We start from the raw sequence: 16,518 nt of genomic DNA, 5'->3' as shown, positions 1-16,518 counted from the left end.
AAAGCGGCGGAGACTGTTTGAACGGATACGATGAAATAGATGGATTTCAATGGTCGTCTTTCACTTGGATTGGATGTTTGAAAACATTAGCGTAAAGGAAATTGTGGTGAGGTAAAGTACCTCCACCCAGGAAATGATATTTTTATTTAGATATTCCAGCATTCCATGTTCCAGGTAAACTCTAGATAGATACTCACTATTGGAAACTAGTAACTTGATATCAAAGGTGAATGGCTATGTAATAATTGTACTAACCTCCCTTTTGCAGAGTCTCTGAGTAGATTGGGCTTCAACGACAGAAGAACAAGTATTTTGAGAGACTAGGACAATCTCATGTTCGTTCCGGCTGCAGAAACCACGAACTAATGAGTCGGACGGGATACTGCTCTCCGTGCCCAGCTTTCACACAGTGCCACTGATTTCTCTTGCCGGTATCAACTCTCGCTGATCTACCCACGAAATATTGAATGTGGTATATGCCATTACCACCACGTATCGCAGGGAGATGTACCATATGGTTTTCATTCGCAATGTCTTGCCCTGAATCGTACTGGATTGTGCGGGATGGTACGTGAATCGTTCAAGTCGGCCATTTCTTGAAGGTTACCGCACAATTGTTGATTTGCTGCAAGAAATTGTACACGGGTGTATTTGAGGGCAGGTTGTCGCCAGATCCTGGCGCCCCTCTTTCAGTTAAAACGTTACAACGCTGCGGATGGCAGGGGAGATGCTTTCGCAGGTCCTCGATGGTGCCAATCACCGTGTGGCGATACCACTGGCTCAATGTACAGGGTGTCCCACAGTTGACCTTGTACGTACTCAATGTAGGAGGCAATTGATAGGATTCCACTCGGCAGTGCAGCGGCGAACTTTATATCCTTTTTGCCGGACCAGCTATTTTAAACAAGGGTAGCAAAGTCATGTACGAGAATAGCAACCTCGGGAGACGGCAGAAGAATGCAGCAAACCTGATCGATCGGCTAAAGAGGAGTGGAAAGTTGGAATAAAAGGCTGCAGATGAGATAATGGAGCTTGATCAAAATGACGGCGATGGACAGAAATTCTGCTCAAAGGCGATGCCGAATTAACAAGAAACGGTTTACACTGTCAAGTCCAAAATGAACATTGTACAGCAGGACATGAAGTACGTAAAATAGACTCCCTATAATCGTCATCTTCAACATCAAAACCTCCCATCCTAAAACCAAAATCGTCCCATTCCTCCAAAATATTCCACCCCTATAAATCACTCTTCAACCTTGACAGGATCATGTCCCCAATTCTTTAAACTATAAGCCCACCTCGTATGCTCAACATTACCACTCTTGATTCGATGCCGTTGAGCCAAATGCCGCTTAATATAAGAAACCACTTTCCGCATATGAGAAATATCTTGATCAGTGTATTGGTCTTGCCGTTCAAGGATTTCGATAATCTTTCTACCACTGTTTGTTATGAATAGCATTTTAGTGATGAGTACAATGTATTCCGCCTATTGTTGAATGAATTACAGAAACCTTTGATGTCCAACAGCTTCGTCTTCATTCTCTCTTGTCATTCCAACGTTTAGGGACTCGTCAGTTTGTAACCATGCTTGTAGTTCGGATGGGGACATGTTGACGAGGCTATGAAATTCTTGGACGACTTGGTCTGTTTCTTTCATCCTTTTGTGGGTTGTTTTCAAGATTTAGAGGTGGTTGTCTTTCTGTGGTTTTTAAATGCCAATGTAAGAATCACACTAGAGTCGTAAGTTTGCCGATGACGTTTGGATCACTACGAGTCCAAGGGGATGATCTGAACGCGCAGCGGAAAAACTAGCACACTTGCAAATCGTCTCAACTCTAGTTGCTTGATCGACAGTAGAGAAGTGCATATATGCGCTTGCTTTCTACAATGTACTTGCGTGCTGCCCAAACCTTTCACAGCTGCATCAGCTCAACGCACAGAGAGACCGGACAAAGTGGCAAATAGTCAACATTTGACACCCACTCCAGGCTTTTACAGTGTAAACTACAGTTTCTTATCCGCATGATACATGAATCGTCACAAACATTGAAGTTTTGCTAATCTATAGTTATCGATTGAGTTCCTTGGGCCTCCATCTGGGGTCCAATTTCCAAGTACTTAGGGTTGTTAAGGTTACCACGAGATGCAGTTTAGTTGGAAGTGAATAGAGGAAGGGTACCTGGCATATATATCATGGTGGCGATGTGGCAATGGGAATTGGTGGAGGCATTAAATCCCAATAGCCCGTTTGCCCGCCATACGTTTGTGCACGCAGTGTCAAGTGGAAGTTTACATAGTCATAAGGGTCGTGGAGGTTTTTGAGTCGTTGTAATTCCTCCTTCTTTGCACGATTGTCAACGTGCGTAAACTGGATACTTGCGCGCTTTCTTCTTTCAACAATCGATTGTATGATCGCTGTCACCACGTCCTTGTCTAGAATAAAACGGCATTCGACGAACAGGATTTCCATCCAGTGATCATTGCCTCAGAGTAACTGACCTGGATGTCCATATCTCTCTCCGTTTGTATTGATCAGGTAGATCTGGGCATCTTACCTTCTTATAAAAGTTTATAACGTGGTCATCTGAATCATAAGTGTCCCTTCTGCCGCCGTGATGCGGCACTTTTGGAGGGTTTTACGTTGGAAGGGTCAGGGATTTTTGCAATGGAGCTACAAGTGGATGAGCAATGATTCAATGCTAGTAGCTGACAAGATTAAAGTACCTTTGTCGGAATGCTCAGAGGTTTCATTTTTTGGTCGAAATTGCCAAAGCCGCTACTTGTGGGATCGCTACTTGTAGGAATATGTACTGTTCTCAAAATGTTGAATTTGTCGGGATTTTCGGTCACTAGCTTGAACACACATTTTGCTTTTGCCACTGAACGGACACCTTCACTTAGGTGGCCTGAACCAGGGGAGTTGAAGCTACAGTATAATGAGAAGAAAGTAGAACCCGGCAATACCAATCCAGGGTACAACATTACGTACTATAGTGCGATAAGCTCAACTTTGTAGGAGCGAATGTCGCCGGACAAGTAGTCAAGCAGTACTTTTGCTCCGTTCATATGGTCACAGTCAATGTGCGAGACGATAATTACAAACTTCTTGACTTCACTCATGCGGAGTAGTAACCAGGCATTTGTTGCAAAAAATGCCATGTGGCCAGTATCAAATGAGACAGCCACATCTCCGTGGATGTAAACGGTACAAGCGCCTCCACCAGCATGCGTCGAGTAGAATCCACTGCATAGGATAGTTGTTAGTTTCGTCATGCATAGTAGAGTAGAACGATTGCTTTAACCTACTTGGCTTTCGGAAACGATACTGGATTAAGTTTCCCAATTCTCTGCATCATGTTAACAGCGTCTGCGCGTAAACCAGGATAGTCAGGTAGTTCCCCTTGGATCTTTTCCAGCGCAGTTTCTCCGAGTAGCTGAACTAGTCTCCTCCGTCCATATTCAGCAGCTAGCCTCGTTTCTTTGAAGCGCTCGTCACTGGGTATTTCGTCCGATAGTTTAAGAATACCAGCTACCCCGACAGCGGGCAAAAAGGGTTCATCATTCGTCGTGAATACGGCAGTTCGAGCCAACTATCCCCCAAGTCAACGTGGGAAGAGCATGTGTTGATCCAAGCCATAATGTCCCTTGGGAGACGACTATCGTGTACGTCCAGTGTTTTGGCGAGATCTCTAATATCAGCCACGGAAACCTGAGTGCCTTCAGCCAAGCCAAAATTCCCATCTTCATCTGAATGTGCATTGATTGTTATATCCATTGAGGACCAGACCCGGCTCAGAGCACCAGAGAGAAGGACGGCAAGCAAAAGGTGCCTCGTCGGCTGGTCTAGAAGAATGACCTCTGTTGGCGCAAAACTTTCCGCTTCATATAACGTGGATGTTATCGCTCCGGGCAGATACTTCAGAATCGTTTTTGCAGCATTGGGACATGCTGTGGCCGATCGTTGGGGAGGAATAAATTTAGCGAGAGTGTCATCGGTTGTAGAAAAACGTGAGGCTGCTGGGACGTCCCCGGTGGTCGCAGCAGATTGAGGGTCCGATGTGCCAGTCGGCCTGGAAAGCGAGACAGCTCCGAATAGTCAGTTGCCTTGCTTGACAGCAGCAAACAGGCAAAAACATTTGATCTCACTCTTGGCCAAATGCGTCAAATACTATTTTCCAAAAGGCCTCGTCTTGCTTAAAAATCTCCTGTTGCTCTTCGTCGTCTGGATCGTCCCCAGTTACGTTTATGAGTACCTGACGTCGCGGGAGCGACTCTTGGGACGTAGAAGGCCCCTCGGTCGAACAAGTGTTCATGTTGGTATGTTTTCAGTTGGGACAAGAAAAGGACTGGTTTAACTCGGGCATGCTTGGAAGGGGCCGGACAAGAAAAAAACCAGGGGGGTCATAGGGGTGCTTAGCTTGGATCGGTGACATCAAGGATACGGACGATAGACGATTTGCAATACATGTGTGAATCAAGATCAACCGCTCGTTCAAACTAGCAATGAGGGGAGAAAGAAAAGTTGTGAGGTCCATCCTGCAAATCTAAAGGTGATATGCCGCTCGACTTCCAACTTTCACCGCTACATCCAATGGCAGCGGAAGTGCATCAGTCGGCAATGAATGCATGAGTACCCGGATATGCACATTAAGTGAAGTCCCGGTGTTTGTCCGATGAATGCATCGATACGAGTTCTAATGTACGTCTTCAAAAGGTCGCGATCGTAAATGTTGCTGGTGCATATGTAGGTCATGATATCTGTAGGACATTGAAATAAAAGATGCAGCATCACAGCAACATAGTAAGCTGTGTTCTCAATAAGTACGTGAATTTGCTTAAAGACCTAGAAAACATCGATGGTAAGCTGAAGGAAGAAGAGATTCGACGGCTAATTGCCGGAATCCATTCGCCATATATAACTACTGAAGGGAAAAGACACATATCGTTAAGAAATTCTTTTGGGGTGTTAAGCTCCATGACGAGGAGAAAAGGTTCTGTCTGCTGAAAGAGCACACTACCACTTTGAGTGGTAGATATACCGATCAAGTCTTCGTCGCTCTTGATCACCGCAGCAGTGCGAAATTAGTATGCGACCATTGCAGCAACCAAGTCCCAAGTATATCCGCCAATCTGTCATCCTTGTTTGATGCAACTTAGAAACATGGGCCTGAGATTTTTTTTACTAGGGGACAAGGTTCCGGTCACCGAGTTCCTAAAGATTGTTGGCCAGAGATGACGACACCTTTGCTTGTGTACCTTATGCGGAGCAGCACACTATCAAGTTGAAAGGCAGGTTTCTATCACTTTGAATAAACTTCCCCCACAATTGAAGATAAGAACGTGGTGATTTTGGCGGACTTTATTATTGAATCAACTTCAATGCTTCCTTTGTGGATTACTCTGACTTTATGAAAGGAAACGCGTGTACTAGCTTTGCTCCTCAAGATCTACGTCACAACATACAAGACAAAAGGCGCCGTTCAACCAAAGGCGGTCCAGGAAGCAGGAAAAGAGTATGAATATTCACAACATACCCTTGCATATCATGAAACTTGTGTGTCTGCTGATGACCATGTGAAGGACAAAGAGCATTGACAAAGCGTTTGCCAGCTTTTGCAAGGCAAAAGCCATTATTGTTAAAACCTTTTCAATTGGTAAAGCATAATTACCTGCTAAAAATCCGGTGCTGGTAGATGAAAAAGAATGATGCAAACATCAGGGTATAGGTCGGAAGCAGATTGGTGAACGAATGGAGCTTGGCAGAGGATAAAAGGAATGATGGATTCCTCGTCCCCAGAAAAGACATTTCGTGTAAACTTGAGTTTTTCTTCCAGCCGACTAAAGGAGACCTACATAATCCTCTGCATTGACAAAGCCGAATATGATCAACTTTATAATTAGAGTAGTCTTGAAGTGTATTGACGCCTGGTGAGTTCGATGTGAACATCTTTTAGAATCGCTCACCAGGTGCATATTTACCTAGAGACCTAAAGGGAATTTTTCGATCGTCATCCCGAGTTTAAAGATGCGTTGAGAAATACCATTCGCAAAATTCTGCAACAAAAGTTGGCAGCACCGAAACTCGATTTGCAGATCGCCCCCTACCCTCCACAACAGGGGTCCATAATTATCTTTTTTGACATGTCGACCGACAACAAAGTGGACTTCGCTACTCAGCGTGCGGCAATTATCGGAAACACCTTTGAAATTGGAGGGCAACCAATGTAGGTGCGACTACGGTCGACCGTTCGCCTGTTCATGTACTGAAATCGCCAAACCAAATTCTCCAGCGAGATCGCAGATATTCAATTTTCGGAAAAAGTCGTTTTCGATTTCAAAACGCAGGAGAAAGGATACCAAACCCTAGAAGAGTGCCAGGGCAGGATTGATGAATTCGTGCAAACCCGCGCTCATTGGGTTCCTAATAAGAATCGTGCCGCAGACGAGGCGAAGAAAGATCTCGCTCATAAATGGAATGCCGGCTCAATCTATGAGATCCTTTTTTTTGACAATGGGGCGGTGTTAGTGGTAGAACAGAAGAAAGGCGAATTAGAGGACAAGATGGCCAAGCTGAAAGCAGAGAGATCTCAAGGGTCCACCAAGTAGAGCATTTGGTACTCTTCCCATGTGGTGAAACATTTCTAATAAAGAATACTCACCAAGTCGATACATGTAGTGGGGTAGCCGTCCAGATGACGAAGAGCAGGAGGATATCTTTACGCAATTGCGGTGAGACCTTTGGTCTCTCAATGGACATCGCGTACTTTTATATATATCATATGCCGCTAGGAAGCACTGATTAACGAACTAACTAGAGACAAAGGAACTAACAAAACTTTTGTCTAGGGAATTCTTTACTATAATGTGTATTAGGGACACGTTGTTGAGTGCACGCATTCTCTAAATGGTCGATAACTTGAATTGCAAAAGGAATCCCATTGGAGTTATCTTCATATATACAATATCTCCAAAATTGACATCCTCTATCGGTACCATATGCAGGTAAGAAAACTTTTGCCTACAGAATTCCTTTGCTATAATGCATAGTAGGGAAATTTGTCAGGCATGCGCAGCTCTATATGGCCAGTAATATAGATTGCAAAAGAAAACCTGTTTAGTAGGGTAGTAGCGGGGCAGTGGAGAGCGGGCAGGTAGGCGTTGACTCTGGCGCTCTTTTTACATAAATTAAAGCCTGGCCATTGAAGTCAGTTGATACGACATGTCTACGCACACAGACTAGACCCCCTTGTTTGCTCATGTACCAGCCTTTACCATCATCATTGTCAACAAGATGTAAAGTGTCGTTATTAACAATTCCAGCGCGCGTTCAATGTTAAGATGCGAAGAAGAGGTGGTAGATTATTTAACTTTATACATGTATGCAACAGACAGTTTCGAGCCAGTTCATGCTGATGATGGACAGTTGTTGGAAATGGATCAGCGAGGTTCGGGTCAGGGTTGGGAATATCTATCGAGCAAGCAATGTAATGTGTGGAAAAGGGTTTGGTTAAGGCCTCATTATTTAACGAGCTGTGTAGTATCATTATGAATAGTCACCTTTTTCAAGGGATTGCATAAAAGTAGACCCATTACAGTAATTCTCAGTCGTACAACGTCTTCACAGTTGATATACACTTTGGGAATTATATGCAGCACCCAATAATGATCCACACACTGATTTCCTGTCCTATGTCGGATTTGATAGTCTGTTGAAATGTGTCGAGGTGTCGAAAGGGACTTGTGTGATACTTGTTTTCTATCTCTTGTCTGGAAGTCTGGAAGTGAGATCCAGAGGCTTTGGGGGGACCTCCAAGAAGACTGGGAGGGTCTGGGTGTTGGTAGACGACTTTGGAGATGCAATTGCGGAAGACATTTCCTTGTTTCTCATAGTACTCTCGGAACAAGCCAAACAGATATGTGACAATGTCACCTTGCTGCCCGACAGCCCAGATCTGATGGCCATGAACGCAGTCAGGTTTATCACCACGGAGTGAACATAATGCAAAGGAGGCGATAAAACCTGGGGAGAGACGTCTTGTCCCGAACAAAGTTCAAACCTATGCCCCCCATCAACGGCAAAAAGTAGTCTTATTAGACGAGGGGCACCCGTTTGCAAGCCTTAGGAACATTCAAAGAGAGAGGAGGAAGGGGAAAGGGGACGATGCACCGGGTTGTTCAATACAGGAACGCCATGTGGCACTTTCTGGCAACAGTGACGCTCAAGTGGTCTGCTTTCAATGGTTACAGCCACGATCCATGTCTTTTCAGACCCAGTCTTGGCCTTTTCAAAAAGTTACAAAGCTCGTCAAGATAAACCCATTCAAAACCCTACGACATGAATGGCTAGCAGCGGATGACGATCTTTACAACTGGATCTAGTGTGTAGGGGGATAGATTAACTAGAAAAGCGTTACAGCAAGATTATAGCCACGATCCAGGGCTTTTCAAGACCGTTTTGGTCTTGTCCAAAAGTTACGAATTCGCCAAGTTAAGCTCATCTAAAACCCTACGACATAGATGGGTAGCAGCGGATGACGATCTTTGCATGTGGATCTGGTGTGCAGGGAAATATATTAGCTAGAAAAGCATTACAACAAGGTTATAGCCACGATTCAGGGCTTTTCAAAACCGTTCTGGTCTTGTCGAAAAGTTACGAAATGGCCGAGTTATCCAAGTTTCCATCGGATGCGTGAAACACGCACAACCTATGGCAGTCTAGGAATCTAGTGTGGAGAGTAATCAGTCCTGCTACTGCACTCGTTCACTCGTTACCATTGGGATATTCAACAAAACACTATTCAAACAGTATTTCCGACTTGCATCAAGAAAGGGCGGGGTCATGAATGTGCTGGCGTACGTAAATGGGTTTGCACCGTTTCCATCCTTATGGCATTTCCGATGAGATCCCTTACGCGACCGTGGAAGTCTAGGAATCCAGTGGGTAGAGAATCAACCCGAGTCCTGCACTTGTTGTCATTGGAATATGCAGCAAGGCACTGTTCAAACTCTATTGCAAACGCTCATTAAGAAATGGGATGAGGTCTTTAAATGTTGCTGGCGCATGTAAATGGTGTCGCGACGTTTCCATCCTCTAAGATTTCCGATGATATCAATTCATTCCAACAGGCGTAAACGTGACTGTGAATGTGGTTGTGAACATGACCAGTTGATTCAAAAGCACCCCCCCTACCTGCCTACCGGGAGGAATCTCTTGTGGAGGAGAATGGTTAGATTTAGATTAGGTACGGGTTACGGTTGGGTAGCAGTAAATGACAACCTATGCCAGTGGATATCGTGTAAGGGGAGGAGCAGAACCGGTTATCTATGGCAATCTAGATTATTGGCAAGGTGGAGATATGCATCATGATGACTGATATTGCTGCGGTTAGGGTTAGGTTAGGGTTAAACTTGATATTAGGTACGGGTTAGGGTTGAGTAGCAGCCGATGACGACCCAAGCAAGTGGACATTGTGTCGAGGGACCATTTTCTTGTGCAATCTAGATATCGGCAATGTAGAGATATGCACTGACATCGCCGCGGGGGACCTCAGAAACAAGCTACCGTAGCGCCAAGGCCGGCAGGCCTTGGTGCAACGGTAGCTGAGCAACGGTAGCAGCGGCTGGCGAGGGGACGAGTTGTTCATGTTGAGGATAGTTCATACGGGGCCTTGGCGCAACGGTGGCAGTGGATGACAATGTAGGGAATATATGGGGGCCTTGGCGCAACGGTAGCAGCGGCTGGCGAGGGGACGAGTTGTTCATGTTGAGGATAGTTCATACGGGGCCTTGGCGCAACGGTGGCAGTGGATGACAATGTAGGGAATATATGGGGGCCTTGGCGCAACGGTAGCAGCGGCTGGCGAGGGGACGAGTTGTTCATGTTGAGGATAGTTCATACGGGGCCTTGGCGCAACGGTGGCAGTGGATGACAATGTAGGGAATATATGGGGGCCTTGGCGCAACGGTAGCGCGTCTGACTCCAGATCAGAAGGTTACGTGTTCGAATCACGTAGGCCTCATCCCCACGGGTAGAGATTGCCTTTTTTTTCTTGTTTTGGGAACCAGATCAGGACTCTTCTCTTTATATCGTCGTATGGCCGTTCAAGATGTAGCCGCGGTTTAAACTTTTTTTTTTTTTTTTTTTTTTTTTCATTGGAATTGCAATCATTTCAACCACAACTCAAAAGTGTTCATCGGACAAGTGTTGCCATTATCTGTCCCATGAAATACTCGATACTAGTTGGGATGGCGGTAGGTCCGCTCTGTCAAACCCGGTCAACCCACTCGTTGCAATGTTGCTGCTCATGCTTGAGCGGTAAAGAGACGTGGATAAGAGCAAGTCTGTACGTGGTGAACATGTATGCCTGCCGTCATACATGTTCACCATGTTCAGACAATGTTGCTGCCATGTTTGAACGGTAAATAGGACGATAGGAGCAAGTCGACCATTATTTCATTCAGTTTCCTCCTTCTTTTTCCCCGCTCCATCAGTAGCATATCCCATCATACCCCGCATCAATAACTCCTCGGACTTCGTCTGATCGTAAGTGTACGGCATCCAACACTTGCAACTTAAATCCCATACGATGCCTCCTTTATCAACGAGTGACACAAGTATCGTCATCTCGTCACTGGTCGCCCCCTTCACCTTGACGAGATATGCACCAAGTACCTCCAAAATGAATCGGCCAACTTGTATTTCCTCAATGGGTTCGAAAGACATGCGCTCCGTCACTTCGTCTTCCCTTAGTAGACCTTTCACAATATACCATCCATCTGGGAACCCGGGCGGGCCCAACCTGTTCAAGTTCAAATAACAAATGCCATACATCTTCATGACCTGCGCTGCCCAATGAAGTACCAATTGCCTCTTCGGAGCCAGGCATTCGGCGAAAATCGTGATGACTTTCTCAGGTTGGTGAGTGTCCCAGTTCGCCTTGAATGCGTATATCAAGTCGTGGAGATCTAGGTTCGTGTTGATTGCCTCCTGATCCCAAAACGCTTTGCCTTCCGCTATTTCCTCCGCGCGATCCTCGTCTGGGAAGTCTTGCCAGTTTTTTTCCAACAGATCGATCCATTTTTGCTTCGTTTGTTCGTGTCCGCCGATCGTACTTTTCAAGACCCTTCCCACAGTGTAAATCGTGTCACCCAGAAACATGTAGGCGGAAAAGAGGTCATCGAGAATTTCTAACAGCAGTCGCATTTTTCGCATTTTTCGCTGGGACCAAGGTTGCAATGATGATGTTATATCCCTTCACGCCATGCCATCACGTGCATGATTCTCTTGAGTCCCCGGTAACACAAAAAATACAATTCAATCCCCGGTAACACAAGATTCTTCACCGTTTATATCATTGTAGAACAATGGAAGATGACTCAGCCGAGTCATCCCACAGCCCTTTTGTATTCTGGTCACGTAAGCAAGTTTTTATATTCTACGAACAAAATTCCTCATTGAGGCGGTCCCATTCGTCAACGTCATCATCTCGATAACGGCAACGTCCATGTCCCATACAATACTTTGACCAACAACACATTCTACAAAAGCGCAGACGGGTGATGGTGCATTCCCACATGAACATGGCCTGGAAGAAAAAAACATTCTCTTCCTCGCTAATTGTTTTGAGCTTTCGAGTTCAGACATCAGCTGTTCCGTACGGCCGAGATGTGTGGCAAGTTGCTCCACCTTGCAGAACAAGGGAGAGTCTGTTATTCCAGATAAGCATAGGTCAATGTTGTTTCCACTCCAAGTTCGAATTTGCGTGCCAATAGCGTTAACAATCTCCGTCAATAAGTCCTCTTTCGCTTTGTGCCAGTGCTCCCCTGTCGCCTCTGTCCTCAGTGATGGCGGAACCAGCGGCAAAACGTCCAAGGTAGTAATGCTAAACAGTTCCTTATGAAAACGTGAAAGGACGAAAGCTCGACGAGCTCTAGGAAGTAGAGAGGCTGGGATTTCGCTGAACAGCGTACTTGATTCACATGTATGACTGCCGTCATACATGTTCACCATGTTCAGACAATGTTGCTGCCATGTTTGAATGGTAAATACGACGATAGGAGCAAGTCTGTACATGATTCACATGCATGCCTGCCATCATACATGTTCATCATGTTCAGATAATGTTGCTGCTATGCTTGAGCGGTAAAGAGACGCCGATAGGAGCAAGTCTGAACGTGGATGCCGTCATACATGTTCACCATGTTCAGACAATGTTGCTGCCATGTTTGAATGGTAAATACGACGATAGGATCAAGTCTGTACATGATTCACATGTATGCCTGCCGTCATACATGTTCACCATGTCCAGACCGAAAAGGTGTAGGTCCCAGTTGCCAGTGTCCGTTTTGTTTCCATCCTGCACAGTAGCTTGGATGGATTACGTTTTGCTAACACTTGAACGTGTGCATTTAGCTAAATCCATAAGAATTCCATTTAGGTTTATTAGTTTGAGGATCAAGGCTTTTTCTCTTTTGATCTCGTTAGAGTCCACCTCGAGATTATGGTCGTGTTGAACGCTGGCATTCGTCACAATGCATTGTCGCACTTTTGGACGGGTTGACTCAAAAGTACAGACTCTTATCAAAAGTATCCACCATTCAAAGCAGAGCAGCGGTTTCCAACACTTTCGGTGGCATCATTCACACCTCGTATCAGCCTTTTCATCGTGCAACCACTGCAGCCTTTTTGCACACCATGATTTTACAACTCGTATCAAAAGTATCCATCATTCAATCATCTCAGCGGTTTGCAACACTCTCGGCGGCATCATTCACACCTCGCATCGATGTATCCACCATTGCAGCGGTTTGCACTCTCGGTCGCATCATTCATGCCTCGCATCAACCTATTTATCGGACAAGCATGGCAGGTTTGAAAGTATGCAAAAACGCTGAGATTTAGTATCCTACTCCTTTGCAGCATTGCACCTGCACGTGGCTCCTCGCGGGCATTTGCGCAAGCAACTTGGCCAACTCTTCTTTTGGGAATCTCCAGTTCATAGGCAGTTTTCAATACCGGGTAAGAACACTTTATACTGGGTAAGGGCACGTAATACTGGGGAAGGCTGTAAAGGCACTTAATACTGGGTTCACCAACCAACAGATTCGATTCCTGGTTACCTCGTCCATCATCTGACACTTATAAATGGTGGGAACGACAAATTGATGATGCATGGATACCTAGGGAAGGCAAGATTCGTGTTGGTAAGGGCACTCAATACCGGGTAGGGGTAACCTCGCGCCCCACCCACCCGGACTTGCAATGTTCGGGGGGAAGATCGGTAACGTCTTCCCTTGTGGCCGCTCGCGCCTAGCGCATGCAGAAATCAGAATATACGGCCCTGACGATCTACGGTGGAAAATCCCTTTGCACTGCTCCACCAATAGCAGCATGGAAGCAGTTCCAAGTTGCTGCACTAGGTTGCTGTCGTTGCAATCCTTTCAACTGGCACATCATATAGTTGTTGCCATGACGGAAAGTTCATACCATCAAGCCTGGGTAACGCACGGGCTAAAATTCCTGTTATTTTACGTTTAGGTTACAAGAAAAGACTAGGATCAAGGTCAAACGCGGCGGGTCCAGGGGCAGCACTGGTACGATGTTTGGTACGGGTATTCGCATGAGAGATGAGAACAACTTTGCGGTGCAAGGGACATCTTCATACGTCCTCAACGATATGAAACGCACACTGGAGAACCACCATGTCCAGTTCGCAAGTGCTACCGCCGCCAAAATGGAAATATCTCAGTGAACCATTCAATCATCTTTTTCAGAAAGTCTCCGCCCTCCTTCGACCGTTTCCGAATCACAAACGAGACAGACCTGCCTTTTTGCTGGTAACGGTGAATAGGCAGAAACGTGCCGCTTTGCTCGCATGACGGTAAATAGGTTGATACGAGTTGCGTTTGACTAGTATTGCAGGCCATCTATTTACACATCAAAGTCAAATCTAACCCTCTTTTCCCGGTCAATGCATTGCTACGACTTGTATGTGTTCCAATCAGGTGCGTATCATTTACAAGCACATCGATACGATTTTGCATGGTTTGGGTGACGTTGGAGTTGCATTCACGTAGGCCCCATCTCCAAGGCAATTCGCAATTCCGGGCTCGGAAGGCAGCCTATGCCTTTTTGGTGACTCTAGATCTCAAAGCTACCGTTCAAATCGCGTAGGCTTCATATCCCAACCAACCGTCTCTCGCTAGGAACCTGCTTATGCGCTTTGGCGAATGTTCGAATCACAAAGGCCTCCTCTCCGAAGCAGCCATTACTTTGTCTCTCCTCAGACATCTGCGGATGCCTTTTGGCGGGTCTTCGAATCACATTGGCCTCGTCCTCGTCTTCTAACGAACCCTTCTTTCTTCTCTCCTCAGGAAACCTACTTATGCCTTTTGGCGGGTCGTCGAATCACATGGACACATCAGTAGCAGCGGCTGAATATACTTTCTTCTTCTTGGAGTCTTGTCAAGGCGTTCCTGGCTCTGAATTTCAAGGTTATCTGGTCAAATCATGCAAGCCTCATTACATGCGATGAGATCGTCTTTTTTTCCACTGGTATCCAGATGGTCAGCAAATATATCTTCCATGTGAAACCCAACCTCGACCTTTATGGTGCAATCGCGCAGCAGTGTTTGTATGGACGACAGCTCAAGGCACTCTCTTGCGGCTATCGATCAAAATGTTATGTGCTGGAATCGCACAGCACTCTACCACACGACCGCTCTTTCTACTGTGAAAGACTGCTGAAGGGCGATGATGACTCTAGATCCGAGGCGACCTGTTACTCACCGGGCACCCTTTTATGGCACACTGCAACGGAGATTGCATCCATGCAGTTAAACTGATAATGATCGGTTTGGGAAACCTATTTTGGCAGCCCATGATGTGACGAGTTCAAGTAAGGAGCAGGAACAAGTTGCATTAGCAATGGAAGCCCTGCACAAGCAAAGTCCTTCCCTTCCTACTACGTTGGATGAAGGAAGGCCCTTGGTGGTTCTGGGTCAAAAGTCCGAATCATTATGTTTTCATTTTTGCAAGACTCTGTTGAAGGTCGGTGACTCTAGGTCCGATCAAATCCATCCATCGCTGCATCTTTCTTTGTCTTGTCAACCTTCTCAATCCTCCACATCAGAAGGTTGCGTGTTTGAATCAAGTACGCCTAATTACATACAACGAGATTGTTCGCTTTTTTTCTTGCCATTCTTCTAAACAGGTCTTATCCGCCATAGCGGGTAATGACTCTATTTTCTTCTTTCATGCAAGGCTGCCCAAATGCTTGGGTGACGAATCACGTCGGCCTCTCATCCACATGGACTAATATTCCACCAATTTTCTTAACGAACGACGGCTCAACGCTTGGGAGATCACAAGGTGATGTGTTTGGCCTCCTTGACTGCGGCTGTTGCTCCTTGGAATCTTGCTCAAGGCTTGGGTGACTCTACATCAGAACATTATGTGTTTGGCCGAATCTCCACGGCGAGTATCACTCGTCCTTATTTCATGCAACAATCTATACGCAAAACTCCATCTGAACCACCTTACATCACCACTGTACATCGACACAAGTAGTAATGGATTGTTCTACTGGGAATATTTCTATCTCTCCTACTGGGCACTTTGGGTGACTGGTAATGGATCCTTTTGTGGCTGCTGCATCTTGATGTCCTGGATATGCCCATGCTGAGAATAACACCTTTCGAAAGCCAAACATTGTTTTCACTCCAGAGGCGGTCTGTCGAGGCATTAATAAGAAGGGCATTCGGCCGCAGCTGTTTTCGCTGTATTTTATTTGTGCTTTCAACAGGCTCCTCAATGGTCGAGGACTCGAGTCAAACCATATAGGCCTCATCTGTTGGGGGTTTCAATGCTTTGATGACTTGCACATCAGTTGGCAGTTCCAATGAAGTAGGCCACATTCTCGGCAGCTTTTCAATACTTGTTGAGGTGATTGATGAAACCACTTGCCATTTGCTGATATGGGTTAGCGATGGAGAAGACATGCCTAATCATCATTAGATCCTGTATAAAACCTGGAGTTGAGCTCACATTATCAAGTTCTTACCCAGCTAAATATCTTTTATTCACTCGACGTCCATTTTGGAACTTTATCGTATAGATATACCTCTTGATCATCGAGCTTGCGAAACCTACCGCAGGTAGACGATTAGCTGCTTCGAATATAAGAGACTACCAATCCTTTTTCACTCTTGTTATTCTGTGCATGGCTTTGGTAGCTCTACAGCTCATATCGACGTATCCATGGGACAAGCTCAGAAGTCGTTCGATAGTATTTTATCTTCACATGTATCATACAGTTGCAGACCACTTTGAAAGATATCCCAGGTAGGTCATAATCCCATAGGGCATATCAGGGGAACTGCCAGCTTGACCGCCTATTTAAAACGCTAATCGTCCATACGAGTTATTGATCAGAATTCGGATCACGCAGGCCTTGTCCGCAGAGGCTCAATCTAATTTTCTTATCTTCCTGGAATCTTGGTCAAGGCGTGACT

The 16,518-nt window shown here is 45.7% G+C and overlaps 4 protein-coding genes and 1 non-coding gene across 5 annotated transcripts; 2 read left to right on the top strand and 3 right to left on the bottom strand.

Annotated features, from left to right (window-relative positions):
* Window positions 1–1,047: 1,047 nt before the first annotated feature.
* SPPG_06032 (DNA-binding protein) lies at window positions 1,048–1,796 on the bottom strand. The gene is made up of 2 exons (XM_016754238.1): window positions 1,518–1,796; window positions 1,048–1,445 (listed from the first exon to the last, which is right to left on the bottom strand). The coding sequence occupies exons 1-2, from the start codon at window positions 1,661–1,663 to the stop codon at window positions 1,247–1,249; spliced, it is 345 nt and encodes a 114-aa protein (XP_016607125.1). The 5' UTR covers window positions 1,664–1,796; the 3' UTR covers window positions 1,048–1,246.
* Window positions 1,797–2,649: 853 nt separating this feature from the next.
* On the bottom strand, window positions 2,650–4,319 carry SPPG_06031 (uncharacterized protein; the record flags this gene model as incomplete). The annotated part of the gene is made up of 5 exons (XM_016754237.1): window positions 2,650–2,932; window positions 2,996–3,250; window positions 3,313–3,596; window positions 3,674–4,076; window positions 4,153–4,319. The coding sequence occupies 5 exons, from the start codon at window positions 4,317–4,319 to the stop codon at window positions 2,722–2,724; spliced, it is 1,320 nt and encodes a 439-aa protein (XP_016607124.1). The 3' UTR covers window positions 2,650–2,721.
* Window positions 4,320–6,140: 1,821 nt separating this feature from the next.
* SPPG_06030 (uncharacterized protein) lies at window positions 6,141–6,612 on the top strand (the record flags this gene model as incomplete). The annotated part of the gene is made up of 2 exons (XM_016754236.1): window positions 6,141–6,230; window positions 6,297–6,612. The coding sequence occupies exons 1-2, from the start codon at window positions 6,148–6,150 to the stop codon at window positions 6,610–6,612; spliced, it is 399 nt and encodes a 132-aa protein (XP_016607123.1). The 5' UTR covers window positions 6,141–6,147.
* Window positions 6,613–9,866: 3,254 nt separating this feature from the next.
* Window positions 9,867–11,223, bottom strand: SPPG_06029 (uncharacterized protein). Its single transcript, XM_016754235.1, has one exon. The coding sequence runs from the start codon at window positions 11,216–11,218 to the stop codon at window positions 10,460–10,462; it is 759 nt and encodes a 252-aa protein (XP_016607122.1). The 5' UTR covers window positions 11,219–11,223; the 3' UTR covers window positions 9,867–10,459.
* On the top strand, window positions 9,954–10,025 carry SPPG_10134. Its single transcript has one exon. It is a non-coding gene; the product is annotated as a tRNA-Trp (tRNA).
* Window positions 11,224–16,518: the final 5,295 nt, after the last annotated feature.

The sequence above is a fragment of the Spizellomyces punctatus genome, assembly GCF_000182565.1.
Source record: "Spizellomyces punctatus DAOM BR117 chromosome Unknown supercont1.10, whole genome shotgun sequence".
NCBI lineage: Eukaryota > Fungi > Chytridiomycota > Chytridiomycetes > Spizellomycetales > Spizellomycetaceae > Spizellomyces > Spizellomyces punctatus.
Note: the sequence above shows the minus strand (reverse complement) of the source record. Positions and strands in the feature narration are given on the sequence as shown.

Bases quoted from the DNA above. Each gene is read 5' to 3' on its own strand.
- SPPG_06032 (XM_016754238.1), bottom strand. From the start codon at position 1,663: ATGAAAGAAACAGACCAAGTCGTCCAAGAATTTCATAGCCTCGTCAAC. The intron at 1,446-1,517 runs GTTTCTGTAATT...CATAACAAACAG, and splicing joins GAAGCTGTTGGACATCAAAG to TGGTAGAAAGATTATCGAAA.
- SPPG_06029 (XM_016754235.1), bottom strand. From the start codon at position 11,218: ATGCGAAAAATGCGACTGCTGTTAGAAATTCTCGATGACCTCTTTTCC.